Source organism: Diadema antillarum, unplaced genomic scaffold, assembly GCF_040938485.1.
Source record: "Diadema antillarum isolate AM-2024a unplaced genomic scaffold, OU_Dant_1.0 scf00000015, whole genome shotgun sequence".
Taxonomy (NCBI): Eukaryota; Metazoa; Echinodermata; class Echinoidea; order Diadematoida; family Diadematidae; genus Diadema; species Diadema antillarum.
In genome coordinates this window covers 3,437,243-3,459,979 of record NW_027270904.1, presented here as the reverse complement: position 1 = coordinate 3,459,979, position 22,737 = coordinate 3,437,243, and the positions used below count along the sequence as shown (strand labels likewise).

The window sequence follows — 22,737 nt, the reverse complement described above, 5'->3', positions numbered from 1 at the left end:
ATTCAGTTTGTCGGTCCTAAAAAGGAATATGAGTAGGCTCTGTTTTCTTTCAAGGACATCACTTAACTGATTATCTGATCATTAAAGGGATCGTACAGTTCTGGTTGAGACCTAATTTCAGGTTTCTAACATTTTTAGGTGAGATAATGAGAAATCTCATATGAAATATGAAAGAGCATGCAATTTTATGAGGAATTCAACGTTTATTTGATAAAAATTGGTTTTGAAATGGCTGAGATATCCAAAAAAGAACGATTCTAATAAAGTGTGGGACCCACACTTTGTAAAGATCGCTTTGTTTTACCTTGTTTTTGGATGTTTCAGTTATTCCAAACCCGATTTGCATCAAATAAACTTTGAATTCCTCTTAAAATGGTATGCTCTGTGCTATATCATAAGTGTTTTCTTGGTATCTTGCAAAAATTCGAAAGCCTATTTCTCATCTCAACCAAAACTGTACTATCCCTTTAATCCATAGAAGTCATTTTCACCAAAATTTGAGATACAAGGTCTTGTCACCCCAGCGACAATATAAACATTGACTACTATGTAACTGCTGCTTTGTCTAGGAAAGGTCTTCTATTTTTTTCAGGGTTTCTTCTCTCTCTCTCTCTCTCTCTCTCTCTCTAAGATTCATATACCACTTTAATGTCCACATTAGAGTACAAACATGTATAATATCAGCTTCATAGTGGAACATTGCGTATGCTTACTTGTTTGCATTTTTCGTCCTTTACCAGAAAAAATTGAAGCTTGCTGCCAATGCATGTCTCAGGAGCTTCTATTGCCGATATCATCAGAGCTTTGATATCAGTTTGCCTTCAGGCACCAAACTGACATTGGATTTAGCTGCGGATAACAGCTCTTCTGATGATGAGGTGAGTTTTGGTGTGTATGGTTTATGTCACCTATTTGCTGTAGGATATACCTGCTGCACAAAATATTAACAGACTATATGTATGTGTTTACATAGGGGTTACTAGGATTTCATTCCAACTTTGTATGTTATTGAATAATTGATCATTCGAAGTCCATGATAGTTGTAGATGGTGCAGCTCTCTGGATTCTGCTATTTGCATGCAGCGGAGTCGCATTTCTTGTGTGTGCTTCACCAGCAGTATTAATTACTGGATCTCATTCAAATTTGCTCTAAAGGGATAGATAATAATATGGTAATTTCTGCCCACCCATCCTTTTTGGTTCATACTTTAACTCTTTATGTGCCACGTTTGCATGCCCGACTCAGTCGACGGCATGCCAACTTTGCATATTCTGCTCAAATCCACAAATCCGCCCAAACCAATCGATAAATCGCCAAATACCACAGGACAATTGAAGCGTTTCTCGGGATTCTGTTCCTCTCACATTAAGCTTGCATTTTTTGTGGGAATTGACTAGCAAGTAGTATTCTGTCCTGGATTTGCATGTAAATTCTAAGTTTCTCTGTATACTGTTTTGAGTGCAAAAGTCATGACTTCACAGTAATATAAATGTTGGTCATTTGAAAGGAAAAACAATCATGTATGTGTTATACAGTTCACATCAAAGCAAAGCCTGGCATGTTATCCTCAACTTTGTTCACCACATGTCCATCTTAACAGAAATCTGTTAAAAGTCGCATGGATTTAAAAAACGGAATGTTTTCTCAAAGTATGACAACTTTGGTGTCTCAGAATAACATGGCACACAGGGGGTTTGCGTCATGGCACATGACGCAAAGAGTTAAGCTCCACATACACAATGGCCCAAGATGTTCCATCTCTCTAATAAAATGTCATGCCTTAATATGCGAATAGTGAATGTTTACGAGTGCAATGGTGCAAGATTTCACATGTGGTAAAACACTGAGGTGCTCTATTCAACGAGGTTGTGGTCCACTCAGATTCATGGCAGAGGAGGTAGCTTCGTCGGATTATCAGTCAGTGGGCAGGTTGGTGTCTAATTTGAAGAGCATGGAGAGAAGACATCTACCTGCCTACACTGTTGAAGAGACTTACATGTACCATAGTTACCATCAATATACAAATAGTGAATAGTCACGAGTGCAATGGTACAATATTTCGCACAAGGTGAAAGATAGAGGCACTCTATTCAACAAGGCGAAGGTGAGTTGAATGGTGCGCCTCATCTTTCACCGAGTGCGAAATCTGGTTCCATTGCACGAGTAAAGACCATACACTATTTGTTTTATACAACACCTCGAACGTCAACAGATGTGGTCCACACAGATTTTTGAATTTAGCACAGACATGGCAACCATTTTCTGTAAAAGACGAATGATAGTAGCCGCACATTCACATTCACCGTGTACATACGTACGCGAAGCCAATCAGTTGAAGTTCTTAACAAAAATGAGTGACAGAAGTGTGCGCTTGTAAGCATGCTTGTAATTGTTGAGCGTGCGTGGCAAATGTTTGTTTATAGTGACATCAGAGCCGGGCGATGGAACAAAAACTTCGAGTCAATTGTGAGTTTAACATGGAAGTCAATGGAAATGGGTGACGTCAGCCATGCGCTATCTATTTTTGCTCCTACAAAATTGCGCTGCTGACAGCCACAGCGTGGGATGGAACTTTTCACTAAATGTCACGTGATGGGCAATCGACCAATCGGATAGCTACATTCTTTTTAGGTGTAATGTAATATTTTCATGATTATCACATGAAAGTGATTTGTTTGTCTTCCAAGAATCTCCCATGTTTGCCGATCATTCATCGACTTCTGTACAGCAGCAAGGAGGAGGTGCTGGCGGATGCCTGCCACGCCCTCCAGTTTATCTGTAATGCATCTCAGTTTTTCATCGAGAAGGTGCTGAATGCTGGAGTCTGTCAAAGACTGGTTGATCTGCTATCGTAAGTGTCCCCACTTTTACAGATTAGCTCTTATTTATTAACCGTGTTATATTATAAACACTAATAACACTGAACAATTAGTAAATGTACACGTAAGTCATCCATTTTACAAGAGTTGGGAATCAAAGCTTCTAATTTCGTTCATCATGAAAACATGCAATATTATACAAATAGTGAATGGTCACAAGTGCAATGGTTCAAGATTTCGCACGAGGTGAAAGATAGAGGCGCTCTATTCAACGAGGCAAAGCCGAGTTGAATAGTGCGCCTCATCTTTCACCGAGTGCGAAATCTGGTTCCATTACACGAGTAAAGACCATACACTATTTGTTTTATACAACACCTCGAACGTCAACGGATTTGTACACACAGATTCTTGAATTTAGCACAGAAATGGCAACCATTTTCTGTGAAAGACGAATGAGTAGCCTCACAGTCGCAGTCACCGTGTATGTACATGTGTACGTACGTATGCGAAACGAAGTTGTTTACAAAAATGAGTGACAAAAGTATGCGCTTGTAAGTGCGCTTGTAATTGTTGAGTGTGTGTGGCACATGTTTGTTTATTGTGACATCAGAGCGTGTGCAATAGAACATTTTGGTCGAACCAAAATTGTACGCTGAGACAGCCAGAGCGTGCAATAGAACCTTTCACTAAATGTCACGTTATGGACAATCGACCAATTGAATAGCTACATTCTAAATAGGTGTTGTATTATATCATATGTGACGTGACTGGCAGCGATTTGAGATTGCAAAATGTTCCGTATGAAGGGTTTGATATGCTACATGAAACATATCAACTTATAACCTCCTAAGTGATGTTGAGGGTATCGTCAATCAACACAAGTATACCCTCAACACAAGTCAGCATGCATTGGCAATGCATACGATGTAGGCGCCGGTCCGACGGTCCCAGACCGATGAAAGTTTTTGGCCAATAACTTTTCAGGAATTGCCAAATTTACTGGTCTAACATGACTGGGGCCAGTCAAAAAAAAAGAAGAAAAAAAGAACAGGACCAATGAATTTTAGGTTCAGACCAATAGAAAATGGAAAAATTAGATATCTGCTGGTCTGACAAGGACAGGTTGGTCCAGTAGAAAAAATGGGTTAGTGTGCAGCCCTGCTTTGTTATAGGCCTCCTCTGAATTTAAAGGACAAGTCCACCTTCATATACATAAGGATTGAGAGCATGCAGCAATATTAGTAGAACACATCAGTGAAAGTTTGAGGAAAATTGGACAATCCGTTCAAAAGTTATGAATATTTGAAGTATCTGCGCAGTCACTGCTGGAAGAGAAGACTACTACAGTGTATGATGTCACATGCGTACAACTACATAAGGAAAATAAAAAGAGAATTTCACAAAACTTTACTTTTTGAATAAAGTGCACATTTCTTCGACTTCCTACTGATGTATGTTAAGGGTAATATTATTCCTCCTGCCTTCTGAAAGAGAGAAGTCAAGTGTTCTTTTGTTATGGGAGAAAAATGGAAATATGTTGAATTTTCTTTATTCTTTCTTTATATCGTTGTACTCATGTGACATCACAAGCTATAGTAGTCTTTTCATCCAGCCGTGACTGAGCAGAAACTTCAAAAATTCATAACTTTTGAACGGATTGTCCGATTTTGCTCAAACTCTCACTGAAGTGTTCTACTAATATTGCTGCATTCACTCAACCCACATGTCTATGAAGGTGAACTTGTCCTTTAATGCTTTTTTTTTCTTCTTCTTTTTTTTTTTTTTTTTGCAGGCACACAAGTCAAGATGTGTTGGAGCATGCAGTGGTAGCAGTTGGGAATATAGTGTTTGGCACCGACGATCAGACCCAGGTATATATATTTTCCTTCAAGGTCCTTTGTGAGAGGCTACTTTGAGAGACCTGCTTAGTAAAGGCACAATCATATTGCTTTTTTTATGCCTCCGACACGAAGTGGTGCCGGAGGCATTATGTTTTCGGGTTGTCCGTCTGTCCTTCCGTCCGTCCATCCTTCATCCTTCCGTCCTTCCGTTCGTCTGTCTGTTCGTCCTTCCATCTGTAATCAATTTTGTGGACAGTGTAACTAAAAATTCTTTTGAGGTATCCTTATGAAACTCGGCATGTATACGTGTGAGTGGGCGAAGTTGTGCCTATCAACTTTTAGTGCACATGCTCAAGGTCAAAGGTCAAGGTCAAATGCTCAAAAGTTCACTATTTTCCTATATCTATGCAATGCCTGAAGTTATTTTCTTGAAACTTAGTGTAAACATGTACTACCAAATGAAGATTCTCCAGAGAGAGTTTCGGGTCATGAGGTCAAAGGTCTGAGTCAAGTGAAAATGTTAAAATATCACTTTTTTCTCCATATCTCGCTAATGGTTCGAGGTATCTTCTTGAAACTTATTATATATGCATGTACTGACTGGAAGTGATTATCTAGAGAACTTTGGGTCATGGGTCAAAGGTCAGGGGTCAGCAGTCAAGGTCAACTCCTCAAAATTTCACGACTTCCCCTCATATTTGTGCAATGCCTGCAGCATTTTTGTTGAAACTTAATATATACACGTATTATGCCTACCCAACAGAGGTTCTCTGGGAAGTTTCAACCGTGAATCAACCGTTGATTCATGCCGTGGGACTATATAAGTGCCCTTTTTTATTCTGCACACCGTGAATTGTTTATCAGTGCTCATGATTAGCCCACTTTCTCAAAAGGGCCATCCCCCACTTCTTGAATATCCATAATTTTAATTGATTGGTGATGATCATTCATTCAATTTTGATGGGTTATGTGTTATTTTGTAATTTGACTCTCTCATCTTGAATTCAAACTTGACCGAAGAGTTGAAGAGTTGTATCTTACAACTCTTTTTTTTTAAACATTTTTGTAGGATTATGTATCACGATACATCATATGCAGTAAACATTGCAATTCTATCTATATTTTTTTCTACTATTTCTTGTCTCTATAGGTTGTTGTAGATTGCTCAGGTGTACTTCAGCTTCACCAGCTGTTGAGCAACTCCTCCGAAAACATCCGCAAACAAGCATGCTGGACATTATCTAACATGGGAGCTGGCACCAAAGCACAAATCCAGGTAATACCGTATGTCCCCAAAAAAATTATAATGATACCCTCCACAATGATAACTTTAAAAATAGTGAATCAATCCAAATACAATTTCAGGGTATGAAACTATAACTCATTGCCAACATCTTATAGAAAACTATATTTGTTTTGCATCAGTGGTCAAAGAGAAATGAAGAATTTTGTAGAGCATGTCAAGAATCTCTTCCCTCCAAGTTCTGTCTATTGTGTTCACACAATAAACATTAATTTGCAGTTCCAAGAGCATCCAAGTGCTAAACTTGGAAGAATCCGACTCATGACATGCTTTACAACAATCCACATTTTTCTGTGACCACTTAACCAAGTTGAATGGGGTTTTCTGCAAATTAGAGCTAAGTTGTTATATTTTGACCCTGAAGTAGCAGTTAGATGGTTTAATCATATTGGGTGTTATCAATGCAAAAATCTGATTGTAATTTTTTGGGGACATACTGTACAGTGTATTCTCAGCAACTTGAACTTTTGCTACTAATTTATAGTGACAAAATGATTTCACACTCTCTTTTCCTGCACCCATTGGTCATTATCATCATTATTATTATTATTATTATTGCAACTCTAGCTGCTCACTGTCACTGGTCCAACAGTCCAGGACCAGTGAAAATCACTGTCGGACCAGTAAACTTTTCGGGAATGGACCAGTAAAAAGTGGAAAAAATGAGAACAGCTTGGCTACATCTATTCCCGCTCATACGTCTCTGACTCCACTAAAACTGGAAACTTTTGTGTGCATTTAAATTTTGTGAATTTCTTGAGAGCCAAGATTCACAAAATTAAAATGCACGCTAAAGTTTTTGTCTTTACCATAAAGCATTGGTTGCCAGTGGCAATTCACAGAAGTTTCATGCTGTAAAAAAGTCCTTGTCTCCAATTCGCGAAAATTTCATGCCATAAATATTTACAGTAGTACATGTTTTTTGACAGTTATTCAGATGTGATTAGATGTAATAGACAGTCCTTTATCTGTATACACCAGTTTAGCCTAGATCATGGGTTCATGTATTTGTTGAGTAATCTGCCATTATATGTATATATATATATATATTTTTTTTTTTTTTTTTTCTCCCCAGGCCATGATTGATGCCAACGTCATCCCAATGGTGATTGAACTTGTGGAAGTTCAGCCGTTGCCAGTGCAGAAAGAAGCAGCCTGGGTAATTGTACAAATTACAGCAGGCCACACTGCGTCAGTACAACAGATACGGTAAGACTTGCAAAGAGGCAGGAAGATGAGCAGATTTTAATTTAAAACACACACAATTGTGATTAAAATGAAAGCAAGAGAACAGTTGTAAAATTGTTACTTGGCGTGGGTGTGAACCAAATATGATTGATCAGAGGGGGAACAACAATTCTACAGGGTTTTGTTTTGTTTTTCTCTTTAAAGGCACATGGTCCCAGTGTTTTAGTCAAATGCATATGCAGGCGCACGGCGCAAGTTTCCTATAGAGACCTACGCTATCGGCTCCTCTTTGGCACTTACGCTGTGGTCCATTTCCCTGAGTCCGAAGAAGTCCAATCCACTGTAGTCAGTGGTCCGATCACAGTTTGACTCATGATTCAGATGAGGGGGATGACAGCTTTAGCAAACATTTTTTGTGATGTCATGATAAGAAGCACAAATGCACGCACCCTTGCATTACTACAGACTGCGTGATACGCAGAGAAGACAACGAAGGCAACGTTACTTTGCAACACCTACGCGCTTTACTGTTGATGACAGCTCATCTTCGGCAATCTTTGTATCAATGCTAACAGTGATCGGCAGTATCATCAACAGCACCCTCAACACTACCGGGACTATGCGCTTTTAAAGGAGAAAATTATGAATTAATGTCAATCCACAGTGTGATATGACTTATGATGAATTGTACCTAGGTATCAGAAAGAGAGACGGATTCTGAAGTTTCGTGATCATTGTTGCACTGCATTTCAAGACTTGACTTTAGTAAGGGGCAGGTCAAGTGACAGCAGTGTGTTACATACGTGTATTTGGCATCCAGTTTCTTATACCAATATAATGTGGTTTAAAAGAATGTAATATATAATTATAAAGATGCATTGTTATTGTATATACATGAAACAAGTGAAAAGCGAATAGCACAAATAAAAAACCACAGAACTTCTATAACTTTCTCCACTGAATGAAGTCTCCTTTGTATTAAAGTAGTATTAGAAGTCTTTGTGGTGGCTAACCCACTATTTTGTCACTGGTAACAGACAAACTGTGCGATGGTTTATAACTGGCCAGGCAGACAAGTGAACCCGCATCTACATATTTTAGTCAGGCCGTTAACATTTGTTGTGAGCACCCCATCTCAACTTGATCTAAATGTGGGTAGAAGTTGGGGACTCTTATGAATGGTAGGTGGGAGGTGACCTTTGAACCCTTGGCTTGAACACACCCTACTGGTGTTTGCTTCAAATTCATGAAATTCTTCCGTCAGATGTTTTCATCGCAACTGATTGACAAATTGCCCTACGTAGATTGACGTAAATAAACACTGAATTGATCAGTGTTTTAGTAGTAGCCATTATGATAAAAGAAATCATGGGTGTTCATACTGGCATATGTACGTGAACACTAATCAATTAAGTGCTTGTTTACGTCGATGTAGAGCAGTTTGTCAGTCAGTTGCACTGGTATTTTGTCGGTCTTATGCCAAAAGGGCCTTAAACCACTTCCACTGTTACGCAAAAAGGCCCTTAACGCTCCAAACTTTGTACACTATTAGTGCCCTTTTGGCATAACAGGGGAAGTTCTTTCAGGCCCTTTTGGCATAACAGGGGAAGTTCTTTAAGGCCCTTTTGGCATAACAGGGGAAGTTCTGTAAGGCCCTTTTGGCATATCAGGGGAAGTTCTTTAAAGGCCCTTTTGGCATATCAGGGGAAGTTCTTTAAGGCCCTTTTGGCATATCAGGGGAAGTTCTTTAAGGCCCTTTTGGCATAAGGCCAACAATTTGTTTTTTCGGTGGTACACAGGCATGTGGCTAAGCTAGGCTGGGTGAAGCCGTTCTGCTCCAACCTCGACTCGGAAGATTGCGAGGTCGTGAGGATCTCTCTTGAAGCTCTCCTCGCTCTCCTTGACAAGTTAGGAGAGAAGAAGAAGAAGAAAGGGCGGGGCAAGGCTGGCTCGTATTCAGAAGAAATCAAGGCTTGTGGGGGTAAGTACTGCATTTATGATGGTAAGCATGCCAGTAAAACATCGGAGCATGTAGATCAGGTGTGTACACCTGTTTAAATTGGATTTGGGAGGGCATGTCTTACATTACCATCGAGCTATATGCAGGGATGTCAACCTAGTAACCAGCTTTGTAGTATTCTGAGGGCTAAAAAGCCATATTTTTGGTGGAAAAACAGTATTCTTACCTTTTCTCCAGTGAATAGACATGTGTAGAAATAAAATTTGGGGAAGACAATATTTTTCATGAAACCTACAATATTTTTGGCAACCCCCTGCTTTAATGCCCCCTTCCCGCCCCCAAAAAGTACAGCAGAAAATACTGCAGAAACGTAACAGGTGGATATCTGTACATTTTACAGCATTGGCAAAAGAGAATGTCCATGTGTGCAGAAGTCTATAACTCAGGGTGAAGTAACCCTGGCCAATGTGTTCCTGTGTGATATGGCAGGTTATCAACCAAAGATCTGTGTGTTTATTGTTTTGGGGGATTTTAGATTGTTTTTTATATACATGTATAATAATAATATAGACTTTCTTTGCTTCTTACAGAAATAAGGCTCATATAGGCTTCTTCTTTTTTCAGGGCTGATATTATATTATGTTTGAGTGTGAATGTGAATGTCTTTGATTGCAATAATGGTAGAGAGTAAAGATTGCTGAACTTTGACATCATGGTCTTATATTTTCTTTCAATAATAGCAGCGTCTTTAATGTAGAATGTTCACAAAAGTGCGCTGTTGATTCAAATATGATGACAAAACGTCTCATGTTCTTAGGCTGTTCATGACTCCATTCAAGGCCAACTATAGGAGACATATTGTAGATATGCCTTTATCCTGTTGCTTGTTTTGGGTGATGCATTGTAATGTTGTGTAATGGTACACAAGGTTATCACTACCCCCTCCCATTCCACTATGACCGGATATATCTCTTCACCTCCGGCCAGTCAATGACCCCTACCAATACTCTCCACCTCATCCAGTGAGTCATCGACCTTCATCATCCCTCAAATATACTAACAAAATGTTAAATGTTGTTGTAGCTCTATCTAATTTATGACCAGGCTGAGTCAAACCCAAACATCTGTCCTTCCCCCGTTGATGACTTAAAATTGTTGTTCAATCCAAATCCAAAAATACTACTTCCTTTCTAAAACTAGTCCCACCTTTGTTACTATAACAACCAAAATTTTGTCCAATTAAAACCTCTCTTTAACACACAGACTCCACCCTCATTCACCCATTTGCCCATTCATAATATGTTATAACCAATGTAAATAATTCACTACAGATTTATGAAGTAAATTATAACACACAAAAAAACTCAAAATTTGACGCTCAAAGAGAGAAGTCATGCTGTACAAAGACACCTCTCAAATAAAGTGCTCTCCAAAAGTATACTCAACTGTGTACCACAATACTTCATTAAACATACCTCTATAAATTTAACTGATCTTGCTACACAACAGTAAGTTGTCATCCTTCCTTTCCATTATTTGCTTTTTCCACAGGAGTTGACAAGATAAAAAAGCTGAAGAATCACAGTGATTATGATATCAGCAAGAAAGCGCATGACATCATGGCCTATTTTTAGACAGAAAAGGATGCTTTAAATGATGGTTGATGCAGAAGAGGTGTGCATAGGTGTCTACTGTATGTGCCATATATTTTGCCAGCATAATATGTGGTAAATTGGAATTTGTAAGAAAATTATGTGAATGGTTGAATTTGCAATCAAGAATTATGGGGACATAATAAGAAACAAGAACCCTTTTTGGAAGAAAACATAGGGATATTTGTTGTTAGAGATGATAATCAGTGTTTTTGTTTTGTAGGAGGTTGTATTTTTAGTCGGTATTAGTCCTGCAAATATCAGGCAAAGATACTAAAAACATGTACAGTACTTGCTCAGCATCTCAAGTACGAGGTATGTAGCCAGGAACAAAAACAATAGTCAGTGACTTTGATTACCATGACAGCAGCATTTGCTAATTTTTACATACCGGTACTGAATATCATTCTTTGCAGCTAATTAACCCTAACTTACCTGGGCTATTTAGCGAGCTTGAATTCCTGGGGGGGGGGGGCCATTATGGCCCCCCCTTCAGATCTCGGCCGTTGATCGCGCGATCGCCGCAAAATTTTGCATGAACATAAAGCCAGATGTAATCTACAAGACTGCAAAGTTAGATTTTCAAAAAATTTGCATTTTCTATTTTAAATCAATTAATTATGCAAATATATGCAAAAGACCTCATTTTCATCTGTAATTGGCTTATAATAATAATAATAATAATAATAATTGATATGATTTATATAGCGCCAAATCCACTCTGCAGAGTGCTCTAGGCGCGGAAGGAAGAGAAAGTGACGAAGTAAAAGACATACAAATATCAAGTACATGTAATGAGTAATCAAATTGAGGCTTTAAACAAGTGAGTTTTTAGACTGCTTTTAAAGGAGTCTGATGAAGAACAATAAAAGCTTATGGAATGCTGATTTTTGGTGTAAATATTTCTAGTGACATTCCAAACATTTGCGTGTAAAAAAAATTCAGTATCAAAACTAATTTCTTATGTTTTTTATTGTTTTATCAATTTTTAATGTATTTCTCTGTTTTTTCGAACTTTTGTTTTTGTTGTTTTTTTCAACAGAATTTGTCATACACATTTTTTGAAGCATAATTATACTAAAATGAATTGATTTCAGCCATTAAAATGAAAAATATGAATCTTTATATGAATTAATTGAAAAAACACAATTTGTATTGACTTTGTACACAAAATAACGTTTTTGAGCGATTTTGGGGTTGACGAAAATTTTTTGAAGGGGCGTGGCTTCGGAACGGTATGCCCGGGCGCGACAAATTTGGTCTCAAAAGTTGCGCGAGACTTGAAAGTAAAAAGTCAGCGAGCGGCGCGGTCAAAAAAGTTTGCGCGCCGGAATGGTCGCTGAATTTGTCGAGGGGGGGGCCATTATGGCCCCCCCCCCCCCAGGTAAGTTAGGGTTAATCATTGTCATATGGTTTCCCGGTATTTTCTGGTGTTTATAGGTTTCTTAAAATCTTTTGAAATATCATCTCATTGTTACTTAGTATATTACATTACTGGTTGTTAGTGGAGCATTCATAATACAGTGTATTATCTTTACCTGTGTGTAGTGTGTGCAGCTGATGCAGATTTTCAACTTCATTCTTCAGGTTTTAAGGGTTTTTCAGTCACCTTTTGAAGTTTTATGATTCTTAGGATGAAATGAAATTTTGCCTTTTTATGGAAATGAGACAGTGATGTTAATACTTTGTATGAATCATGATAAGCACTAGATTAGTTCTAGTTCAGTTTATCAAGCTATGTTGATTCAAGTTGTCTGTGCTCTGTGCATTCTGTAAGTGTGAACCTAGAAAGAAGCTGGGATTTGTTTTTGTCCCCTTTTGTAGAATATGATAACGCTTTTAACAAGAGGTTACACCACAGCATCCTTCACTTGGCTGTTTAGAGTCATTCATATTATGTTACTTCAATAGATATACAGGAGATATGGTATTTGTCACAGCATGGTAGATTTACGTTTTTCTTTCACACAACCGCATAGTTTCAGTTTGCATTGTTTTGTGTGCGTCATAGAGGTTTAGAGAGACTGATGGCTGTCTCTTGTGTTACTGTATACGCAAAATATTTTGCGAGGTTTATGCTTTCAAGAATTTTGCGAGTCAGGGGCCATTTGCAAAATTAAAGACACTCAAAAAATAATTATGATCCCGTTATGAATGTGACGCACACGTATCAATTTCTTCATTCAATGCAGTACTCCACCATCGTGAATGTAACGACTCGCGAAATCGTCGAAAAGTCCCGATTGGCAAAAATTTAGACTCACTAAATATATGATGTACGAGGTAATTTAATGTCATTCATGATACATGTGCAATTAGAATTTGCCAAGATTTACTCAAGTTGTGGAGATGTGTATTTATATGTGCATTGAGTGGTACATGTATAGCTAGATCAGCATAAAGGGAATAACCGTGAGAATGATTGTTACCTTGTACAATGTAGTTTCTTTAAGATCACAAATATTGGTGTAATTCCAAATGTGAGGTGACCAAACTTACATAAAAGACAATTGCATGAAATCCATTGTGATTATCTGTTTTCACACCTACCTTCTTGCAAATTAATGGAGTGAGGAGTAGAGGATAATGTGCATAATGACTAGTTGATGAAGGAATCACGACTGCACGTACAGGTATACATTTGACTACATGAAAATTATCGATTTAATATTTCTCACCTCAAGGTGATTTAACCATGATCAAAGTATGTGACGTTCTAAGTTCATACCACTAATTCCTCAGCATTGTTCATACTGTTCATGCTGATGGGAAGATTAAACTGATCCTCATGTTTTGGCTGTGACTGTGCTAGAGTGAACAGTTTATAGATGAAAGATGGGGGGGGGGGGTGAACCTACAGAATGGTGCATCCAAAGATCTCAAATACAGGTGGACTTACAACCTACAGGAAGTACAATATCAAGCACTGAGGGTAGAGCAATGTGTATATTTCCAAGAACAGTCCCCATCTCATGTATGCATTACTCTGAAAGTGCATACATTTGTACCTTCAACTCATTGGATACAATTACAGATTCAACTGAGTCTGGAATGGAGAATATCTTCAGGCACTTTCAAGACTTTTACGAGGCAAAAGAACTTGGGAGAAGATATTATATTTTTAAAGGAAATAATTTTTTCTTCAACTGTCAGTGTTTGTGTTTTGCTATATAAAAAGCTATTAGCATTGTGTAGAATAGGAATATTGTAATGAAAACACTATCTCACTGAAAATAGGATCATCCTATCACTGAGTTGTTCACTGAGTTGCCATTTGTTTGCACACACACACAAAAATTGTCTCCAGTGAAAGAACATGCAACGTCCTTCCCATCAAAGATGAACATGTAATGTTCCATATTCTGTGTCCCCCCCCCCCCCCCCCATTTTCTGATAGTCTTCATCTAACCATGTTATATGAGGAAATGTTGCTCTGTTCGTCTGTCTCCAAATAGAAGTCTAAATCCTTTAGTAATCAATGAAATCAATGAAATCATGACTCTAATGAAATTTTAGTATTAAAGGCAAGGTAAAAGTTCAGGCCCCAAAATCATCATTATTGAAGTTTGGCTGAGTGTTAGTAATAAAAAAGAAAACAAAACAAAAACATTGGAGAAAAAAAAGGAAATACCCATTATAAAAAACCAAAGCCATTTTGTAGCCAGATGTGTCAGGAAATGCACAGAAAGTATGTTCCATTGTGACAATGGAGATATCTTTATAAATATTATTGCAGCATCAACTTCATCACACTTGGTATGTGAATGTAACATGTGTTGCGTAGTGTGGGCAGTTGCCAGTGGCTTCTACAAATGTTCTGCCACTTCACTCCTTGCCACACCACTGTCCAGATAAAAAGTTTGCATTCTGTGACATGTCTTGCGACAAAACACTGCTTTTGTATACATTGTTGACCTTGTGTGTATACTGTAAAACACAATATTTTCGCGGCATGAAATTTTCGCAAATTGGAGCCGACGGCCCTTTTCATGGCATGAAATTTTCGTGAGCTGCCTCTGACATTTAATGCGTATAGTGTAGACAAGAACTTTCACGTGCAGTTTTATTTCGGGAATCTTGGCTCTCGAGAAATTTGCGAAATTAAAATGCATGCGAACATTCCTCGTTTTACAGTACATTTGTACAAGACAAACATGTTTCTCTCCCTTGCCCGTGATATGTTAAATTTTGTAGCATATTATACCTGATGTAGTACACATTCCAATCACGGAAAATTCACTTCTATTAAAGTGACTTTTTTTTGTACCAACTCTGTGCTTTCTGAAACATCTTTTTGCACATATTTCAGTCAATGCTGTGCATCATGTTCAGTGAATTTTGTATAACTTCTATTACAGATTCTCTGAAATGTGGATGTTAATACAAATTTTGCTCTGTCTCTCTTTCGCTGGGATCACAAAATCGAACCAAGATTTCTGTGACAGAGTGCCTAACATTACCGTTTCCTCATCTATAGTAGTAAGTGTATAATCAGATAAGACAAAATATACACACAGCTTTAATTGTAAAGTGTTGTTATGGTATGTTTCTGTTCGCATGCTTGTATAAAAGCACCTGTCTTCGAGACTTTTGAAAGGTATTACTTTCCATTTGCTGATTAAACAACAACCCAGCTTTAGTGCTTCAAAATAGTTCTAAAATGTGAGTTAGGGGTAGAAATAACCAGTGTAAAAATTGGTTCTAAAAAAAAAATAAAAAAAAAAAAATCAATGTTAATGTACGAAATGTGAACAATAGTTATGATAAAATTGCTTGTAGACTATTAATACTGTCTACAGTTATGGTTTAGTGAGAAAAATAGTGATATCTCCGTATGTTTCAGGCTTTATTGTGAAATTTTCAGATGGTAGGGTGTTTTGTAATACAAGTACAACTGACCTACGCATATGTATCAAATGTGATAACTCAAACATTTTCTAGATCACTGCTCCCAATGGTGAACAATGCCTTTAAAAAGGGAATGCCTGTTGTTTGGCAGTGTCTCAAGGTCTTATCCCTTTCTGCGCCAGGGACTTCAGACAGTGTGTACAAAGCTATGGGGTTTTCTGTGCCAATCAGCACTTGAAGCACACAAAAGGTTGCCGACAGTCCTGGAGCCCGTTTCATAAAACTTGTTATCACTGACAACTGCCACATTTCTATGACAAATTTGCTCTCAGCCAATCAGATGCAAGGATTTCAATAGCTTGTCACAACTATAACAACTTGTCACTGATAACAAGTTTTATGAAACGGGGACACCAATATCGTGTCTTAGATTCAGTAATTACTGCAACGTCAATACTTTTCACGGTTTTTATAGTTAACTGCCAAGGAAATAATTTTGTGAGGAATGTGTCTTTTTCAAGGAATAAGTGGACTGTCAAAAGATGTAGGCTTGACCATTCTATTAACCATGTCATCAGAATTTAGTTTGTCTACTCTTGAATCATAGTAACTGTATTTCAAGCAATAAGTTATTCTATAATGTAGAGCTGGTATGTTGAGAAAATTGATATTCTATATGGAAGAGATTCTGAAATTTTGCATACAAAGTCTAAATATATTAACACATTTGTATTTTGTACTATTTTAGTATACATATAGTATAATTTTAGAGAATGTTTATATTCCTGCTAGTGTGTAAATTGTGGCTGATTTGGATGCTATAATTGTTTTTCTCCCCATAGCTTGTAAGTACAATTAAACATGTATTGTGCAACTCAAGTCATTACTACTGAAATGATTACATACACTTCGCCTTCTGGCCATGCAGTTTGCTTCAATAGAAATCTATATATGGTGCATCTACATAATGCCGCAACAACATAATTATTTCAAACGTTAGCAGAACTTTGCCATAGATAAGTGCAATTTGACATAGAAAGCAAGTTTCATACAAAGGTTAATCAAGTAGATGTCTTTCTCAGATATGATTTTTTTTTTAATGAAAATAGGCTGAAATATTAAAGTGGATTATCGAAGAAAAATGGAAGTCTTTGTTGGTTGATGTGTTCTTATTTGTGTACATTGTATTGTTGAAAGATGCGTCCATCAGTGATCTCTATGAAATACATGTATACTGAGGTGTGTTTGTTAAAATATTCTTTTTTTGTGTGTAAAAGAAGTGTGTGTACATAAATTATATTATATCAGGGTTAACACAATTTTTTTTCTCTCTCTCTTTCTCTGATGGCCAATCAGGGCTACTAAAATCTTTACATGTAAAATTTGATGGCCCATAAAGAAATGCGTTGGCCAGAAGTAAAAGGAAATACATAACAATTCATCCATTTTGAAGCTCTGTTGCCCATTTAGGCCTCCAAAAAAATAACCTTTTTGGAAATTTGGTGGCCAGACATCAATTTGCAGTGGTTTAGTGGCCCAGGGCCATCGCTATAAAAGTTGGGGACTGTGTGTGCATGTATGTAATATAATGTACGTATATTCACAACTGTACGGTAGTAGTAAAGGAAACTCGATGAAAGACGTTTTAAAAATTTTTCGCTAAAACATCTATCACAGGGTTTCCATAATTACTACTGTTGTGAACCAATATCTGTATCTTCATAGACTCCGAGCAGAAACCTTTTGCTGTTATTCTCTTATACACACACACACACACACACACACACACACACACACATATATATATATATATATATATATATATATATATATATATATAGGGGAGTCCATTTAAATTGAGTTATACACCATTTTAAAGCTTAGAGTCTGCTCATTCAGAATCTGCTCTTAACTAAAAATTCATGTCTGGCGACTTTTCATTGGTTGTGTTATGCAGGGTCATATATGAATAAGATGTCAAAATGGTATTTCTCATCTTATCTATATACATAAGATGTCAAAATGGTATTTCTCATCTTATCTATATAAATAAGATGTCAAAATGGTATTTCTCTCAAACAACAATTATTTGCCTGTCACTGTGGCTGTCTTTACTGTGTCATGACATCAAGTGAAACCTTGAAACTCATAATTTTTTGTCTGTTTTCTCTTGATGTTGTCTTTGATTGCAATCTTATCTACATGAATATTATGTCAAAATGGCATACCTCACAGTAATTATTCATCAACTTACACTTTCACTCTACATGCAACCACATTCAGGGAAAACAAGCAAACAGTGCACACAAGTCAGGTAAACTTGGAAATCTTTTATTATCCCTTGGATCTTGTACATTGTACAAGGAGAGCAATTTTACTTTTTTTCTCTCTTTTGTTTCGAGCTATGAGGCAGTATGCAGAAATTAAATTGAAAGAAAAACACAAAAAATTATATAGTGCATATAACTGCAATGCGAGGTCAATGATCTGCTCAAAAACTAATCTGATGTAAGCAGGACCAAGACAATGAATATAAACTGCTGTGTTTGATAATACACAAAGTCAACTTGCAGAGTTAATATGTTTCAAATATGTGTATTCCAGTCAGTTTCATATCTTAACTAAACACATTGTGGCTTGTGCTTTGGTGTGCTCTCTTTTTAACCTAGAAATATCAAATAAAGAACAAAAAAATGTTCACTTCTAAAATCAGTTACAACTATTAACTCTGCTTGATTGTAAATTCGATCCACGACTTTCAGGTTTATTCGGCACATTATTTGAAAATAACCACTCAAATGCAGTGCACTGACATCAGTAATAATTTATGGTTTTTCACTTGTGAAAATGTTTAAAAACAAAATGGACATACAGTGTGAAATGAATCTAGTACAAACTGTTAACAGTTAATACATCAGTATTTTTCAGAGTCAAAAGTCAAAAGCTTAAATCCAGTCACACATGGTAATCTACTTTCTCAATTCGCCTTCCCCATACCTTGGCTTTTTAAGCTTTGAGAAAAAAGAAGAATTACCAAGTTCATAAAGTGCCAGAAAAACTCCTTACCTGCCTCTTATTTAATGTAATGATTACCAGAAAGAGTTCTTCTTTTACTTCAGGATATCCACTTCACTGTAAATCGTCTGATTTCCTACAAATCGTGTTTGCTTTCTTGCAAATCATTCGTCCATCCTTGCAGATTTAATTCATTGTAGACAAGTACATGTATATTGATAAAGACGGGAAGATTGATCCTTGGAAAGGAAAAAAAGAAGTTTATTCTATATCACAAGTCCGTCCCGTACTCTAAATGATACTATGAAAGGCACGTAACATAGCTTTGGATGAATCCTATAGGTATTTCTGGCATTTCTTCAATTCCTGATTTCATCTCAAATAGTGTGTTTTTGGCCATTCGTAATAAACATTAACTTTTTGTTTTCCCATTCAGTGCGGTACATTGTTTCACTGCTTTCATACCAACACTTGATAAGGAAAGAATTTCAGGTTTCTCAACATAAACAACTTGGGGTTCTTTACAATACTATGCAAATAGCATGCGCTCTCATACAAACATTTTGAGGCACATATGTACAGGTGTACATGTCATACCTGCAGAAACCTAACTTTATACTACATTGTACAAACAGTTTTATAATCTTACATTTGTAGACAAAAACTGGGTAAAGTATATCTATGTGAATGGCAGAACGGGTCTTTGCAAATGAAAAGTCGGTCTATGTTTCAGTCTGCTCTGAAAACACAGAAATTTTCTACCAAAAAAACCATTGCGCTCAGTTCAAGCTACATTAATGTACATGTAATTGGCACAGACAAACAGTCTTGTTTAACCGGTCTCAATAAAGCACCTTTTAGTGTCTGCACTTCCCTTTCCAAGAAGACTTGCAAAATGATACGAGGCCCACAAATACCTTGAAGTTCCTTCATTTCACAGAATTTCAGTGCAGCAAGGAAAGAAAAACTGTTTAAAGAGATAAACCCCTGACAGAGAACAACAAATATTAATGCTGTAACTTCAGAGGACACGATGGGTATATCTCCCAAGTCATGCATGTTTACGGTACATGCAACAATTCTGAATATTCCATGGATAAGGTGGTAGAAGATACATTTTAACACATATAAAAATCACTTCTCGACTGTCAAGTACCACAGATCACAGTGGATGGAGAAAGGCAGAAACTGTAGATTTTTATTACACTTGGAAGCATGTATATTTGTTATCTCAGGAACATATACAAAATGGTGAATGGCTAACTATACTTTTTTTTACACTTCAGTTTAATACAATACTATTTCTTGAAATCAAGCAATCCTGCGCTTCAGAGGAATAAAATGAGACAAAGAATGTATGACAGTATACCAAGCTACCAACCCATATCATCTTTACTACCAAGAAGAACAGGTTAAAAAGCTATACTCAAAATTATGCACTTTGATTGATTATACAACAACACCACAGGTAGTATGTGCATTTACCCCCAAATATTTGTTGATCATATTTCTGTGCATATATTTATGTGCAGTCAAACCTTGCCAAAGCGTTCAGCTCACGCTAAGTTTAACATGCATACGAACGACTGTATATCTGTATATATGTCTCCAATTATTTCCTGTCCACAGTATTTCGAAATGTTTTCTGCCTCTTGTAACATGTCTTGATCATTTCGTAATATACTATGTATGTTTCATCATTTCAGTATCATCACTGTATCGGACGTAGGGTCCCATGTCACGCACACATTGTGCTGGGTTAGTCCTACATGTACCATGTTCATGGAAGCTAAAGTCAAGATACTGAAATGATTATGTACCTTCTCGATATTTTTTTTCTCTTTTCTTCTCTTTGCTTCAAAGAGTTGAATGTAAAAATGTTAATCAGAGCATCATGAAGCCTTGCCTAATACCAAGCATTGATTCCAATAATGTTAAATAATTGCTACATCATGCCACTAGTGCTGCAACAAAATCATGCTACATAAACATTAATCACATGGGCTGGCCTTTATACAAAACTCACTTAATAGCGGCTACACAAAGTGGCATGATCACACTGTATACTTATTCTGGAGCTGCCCTATTCACACTGTATACTTATTCTGGAGCTGCCCTATTCACACCCACAGCTTATCAACATCACAAAAATTACCATCACACTCTCAGAATCAGGCGAATTTCAAATGCCTTCCAAAAATGTGGGTGAACATTTTGCAGAATAGACGTCTGGTGTTGAAAACACCTCAGAATATAACTGTGACCAACACTAATATTCTCTTGCTTCATACACACACCTCATTATATCACAGGTAACTTGAGCCCTAACAGTGACATCATCATATTTTCAAAGGCCAAGCAAAGGCTTTTATGATGCTCTGATTAGCAAATATTTTAACAAGTCCGCCAAAGTCAAAGTATGTCCACACACCTATCACACACAAATGTTCATATGAGTTTATAGATTAACAACATCAAATCAAATCCATAGTATCTTACTATTCAGTCACCGCATTCTCACGATGCACAAATAACTTCACCCTGTGTTCTCGTGCCTTGGGTAGTGGCACACCAGTACAGAATTGTGCACAGGGCCTTATTGGAACACTCAGCCTTACAAATCAAAATGAGGAGAAAAAACAATTTCTGTAAAGTTCAGAACAGTATTTCCACGCAGTCTCTCTTGCAGAAACCAGTATGGGATAAAAGTCCATCATTAGCTGAGGAAAGAAACAAATTAGACATTTAGACAATTCAAAAAATAATTAAATAAAGTACAGAATAAATGCCCTAATGCTCCTCACATGGTGAAGGCATTGTTAAAACATCTATAATTTGATCTAACGCCAGGGGACGTTTAGAATACAGCCATTGTTCCAGAGCCCCATCAGTTATCAATGCAAGTTACTGAATATGGTTCCACAAACTACATCATTGTATGAACACTAAAGCTCCCCTAAAATGCCACATTTTTCAGGAGACTTTTTCCTCAACAGTTGTCCCTCTCTTGAATTACATGAATTCTGAAAGAGATTTATCACGTTTAACAAGACGAGGCCGAAAAATGAACAAATAGAATTTCATACAATCATGTCTAGGTGTCTCCACTTCCATCCAGCATGTAAATATGGTCTGCCGGATATCAAATATTTGTGAAGGAAGTTACTGCAAAGAACATTCATGATGAATATATTTCATTGAATCTTTTACTCGATGTCAATTTAAAAGAAAGAAAAAAAACAACAACAAATATTCATAATATGGAATGGTAGCAGGTGGAGACATTGTGATGTCATCAAAAAGAAAATTGCACTTTTAAAAAACAAGAACATATACCCAATAAATGAAACCATCGTGGTCATGGAACATGTATTCAACAATTATGACTCCTTCATCGCAAATGACTGTTAATTTCATTAATTTCATACATATTTCTCAATAATTTCAGTGGCTCACACACAAACACACACACATTATATATATGAATGACTAGGAACGTAACACTTTCACGCATGGTCTAAGTAGTATTTGGCTGTGAGCAATAATCTGCCCAGCACAATCGAGTTCCAAAAACAGTGACATGGAAAAGTTTCATGAAATACCACACACACACATAGCACCAGTGTTGATTTTATTGACCTTTCAGCGTGCATTTCTGCTCTCTTCACTCATATTCAATGCGAGCAAATCAATTGTTTGACAATTATTTCAATTTGCTCAAATTCGTTACATCAAAAATATCGACAATAGATAGTGGCAGTACAAAAGAATATCACTGGAATAAACACTGGTTAAATAAACAAAAAAAAAAAAAAAAAAAAAACTTTGCATAGATCCAAAGGCCATAATATTTGTAATAATGAGTTAAATATCAAAAGACATTTCTTCCTTTCTTTACACTGGTAGTTTGGTATATCATTTCACCATATGGCTGCGCTCAATATTTCAATTATGGACATTTTACATTTGGTACTCAAATGCACGCACACTCACATACACACACACACACACACACACACACACACACATTCAGGTAAACATACAGACATGATTACACACACTCACATTCCAAGATACCATTAAACACACATTCACACACTCACTGTCACA

At 36.9% G+C, this 22,737-nt stretch overlaps 1 protein-coding gene and 1 long non-coding RNA gene across 2 annotated transcripts; both read left to right on the top strand.

Moving 5' to 3' along the window:
• Positions 1 to 780: 780 nt before the first annotated feature.
• Positions 781 to 4,693, top strand: LOC139723878 (uncharacterized). The gene is made up of 3 exons (XR_011710389.1): positions 781 to 878; positions 2,689 to 2,852; positions 4,613 to 4,693. It is a non-coding gene; the product is annotated as an uncharacterized lncRNA (long non-coding RNA).
• A 1,160-nt stretch (positions 4,694 to 5,853) lies between these two features.
• On the top strand, positions 5,854 to 10,138 carry LOC139724584 (uncharacterized). Its single transcript, XM_071635719.1, has 4 exons — positions 5,854 to 5,937; positions 7,040 to 7,173; positions 8,952 to 9,133; positions 10,041 to 10,138. Exons 1-4 carry the CDS (start codon positions 5,908 to 5,910, stop codon positions 10,136 to 10,138), a joined length of 444 nt encoding a protein of 147 aa, XP_071491820.1. The 5' UTR covers positions 5,854 to 5,907.
• Positions 10,139 to 22,737: the final 12,599 nt, after the last annotated feature.

What these genes read in the sequence shown, in the direction of transcription:
- LOC139724584 (XM_071635719.1), top strand. Translation starts at nt 5,908, where the DNA reads ATGGGAGCTGGCACCAAAGCACAAATCCAG. An exon ending in GCACCAAAGCACAAATCCAG is followed by an intron (nt 5,938 to 7,039) that starts GTAATACCGTAT and finishes TTTTCTCCCCAG; the next exon opens with GCCATGATTGATGCCAACGT. An exon ending in GCGTCAGTACAACAGATACG is followed by an intron (nt 7,174 to 8,951) that starts GTAAGACTTGCA and finishes GGTGGTACACAG; the next exon opens with GCATGTGGCTAAGCTAGGCT.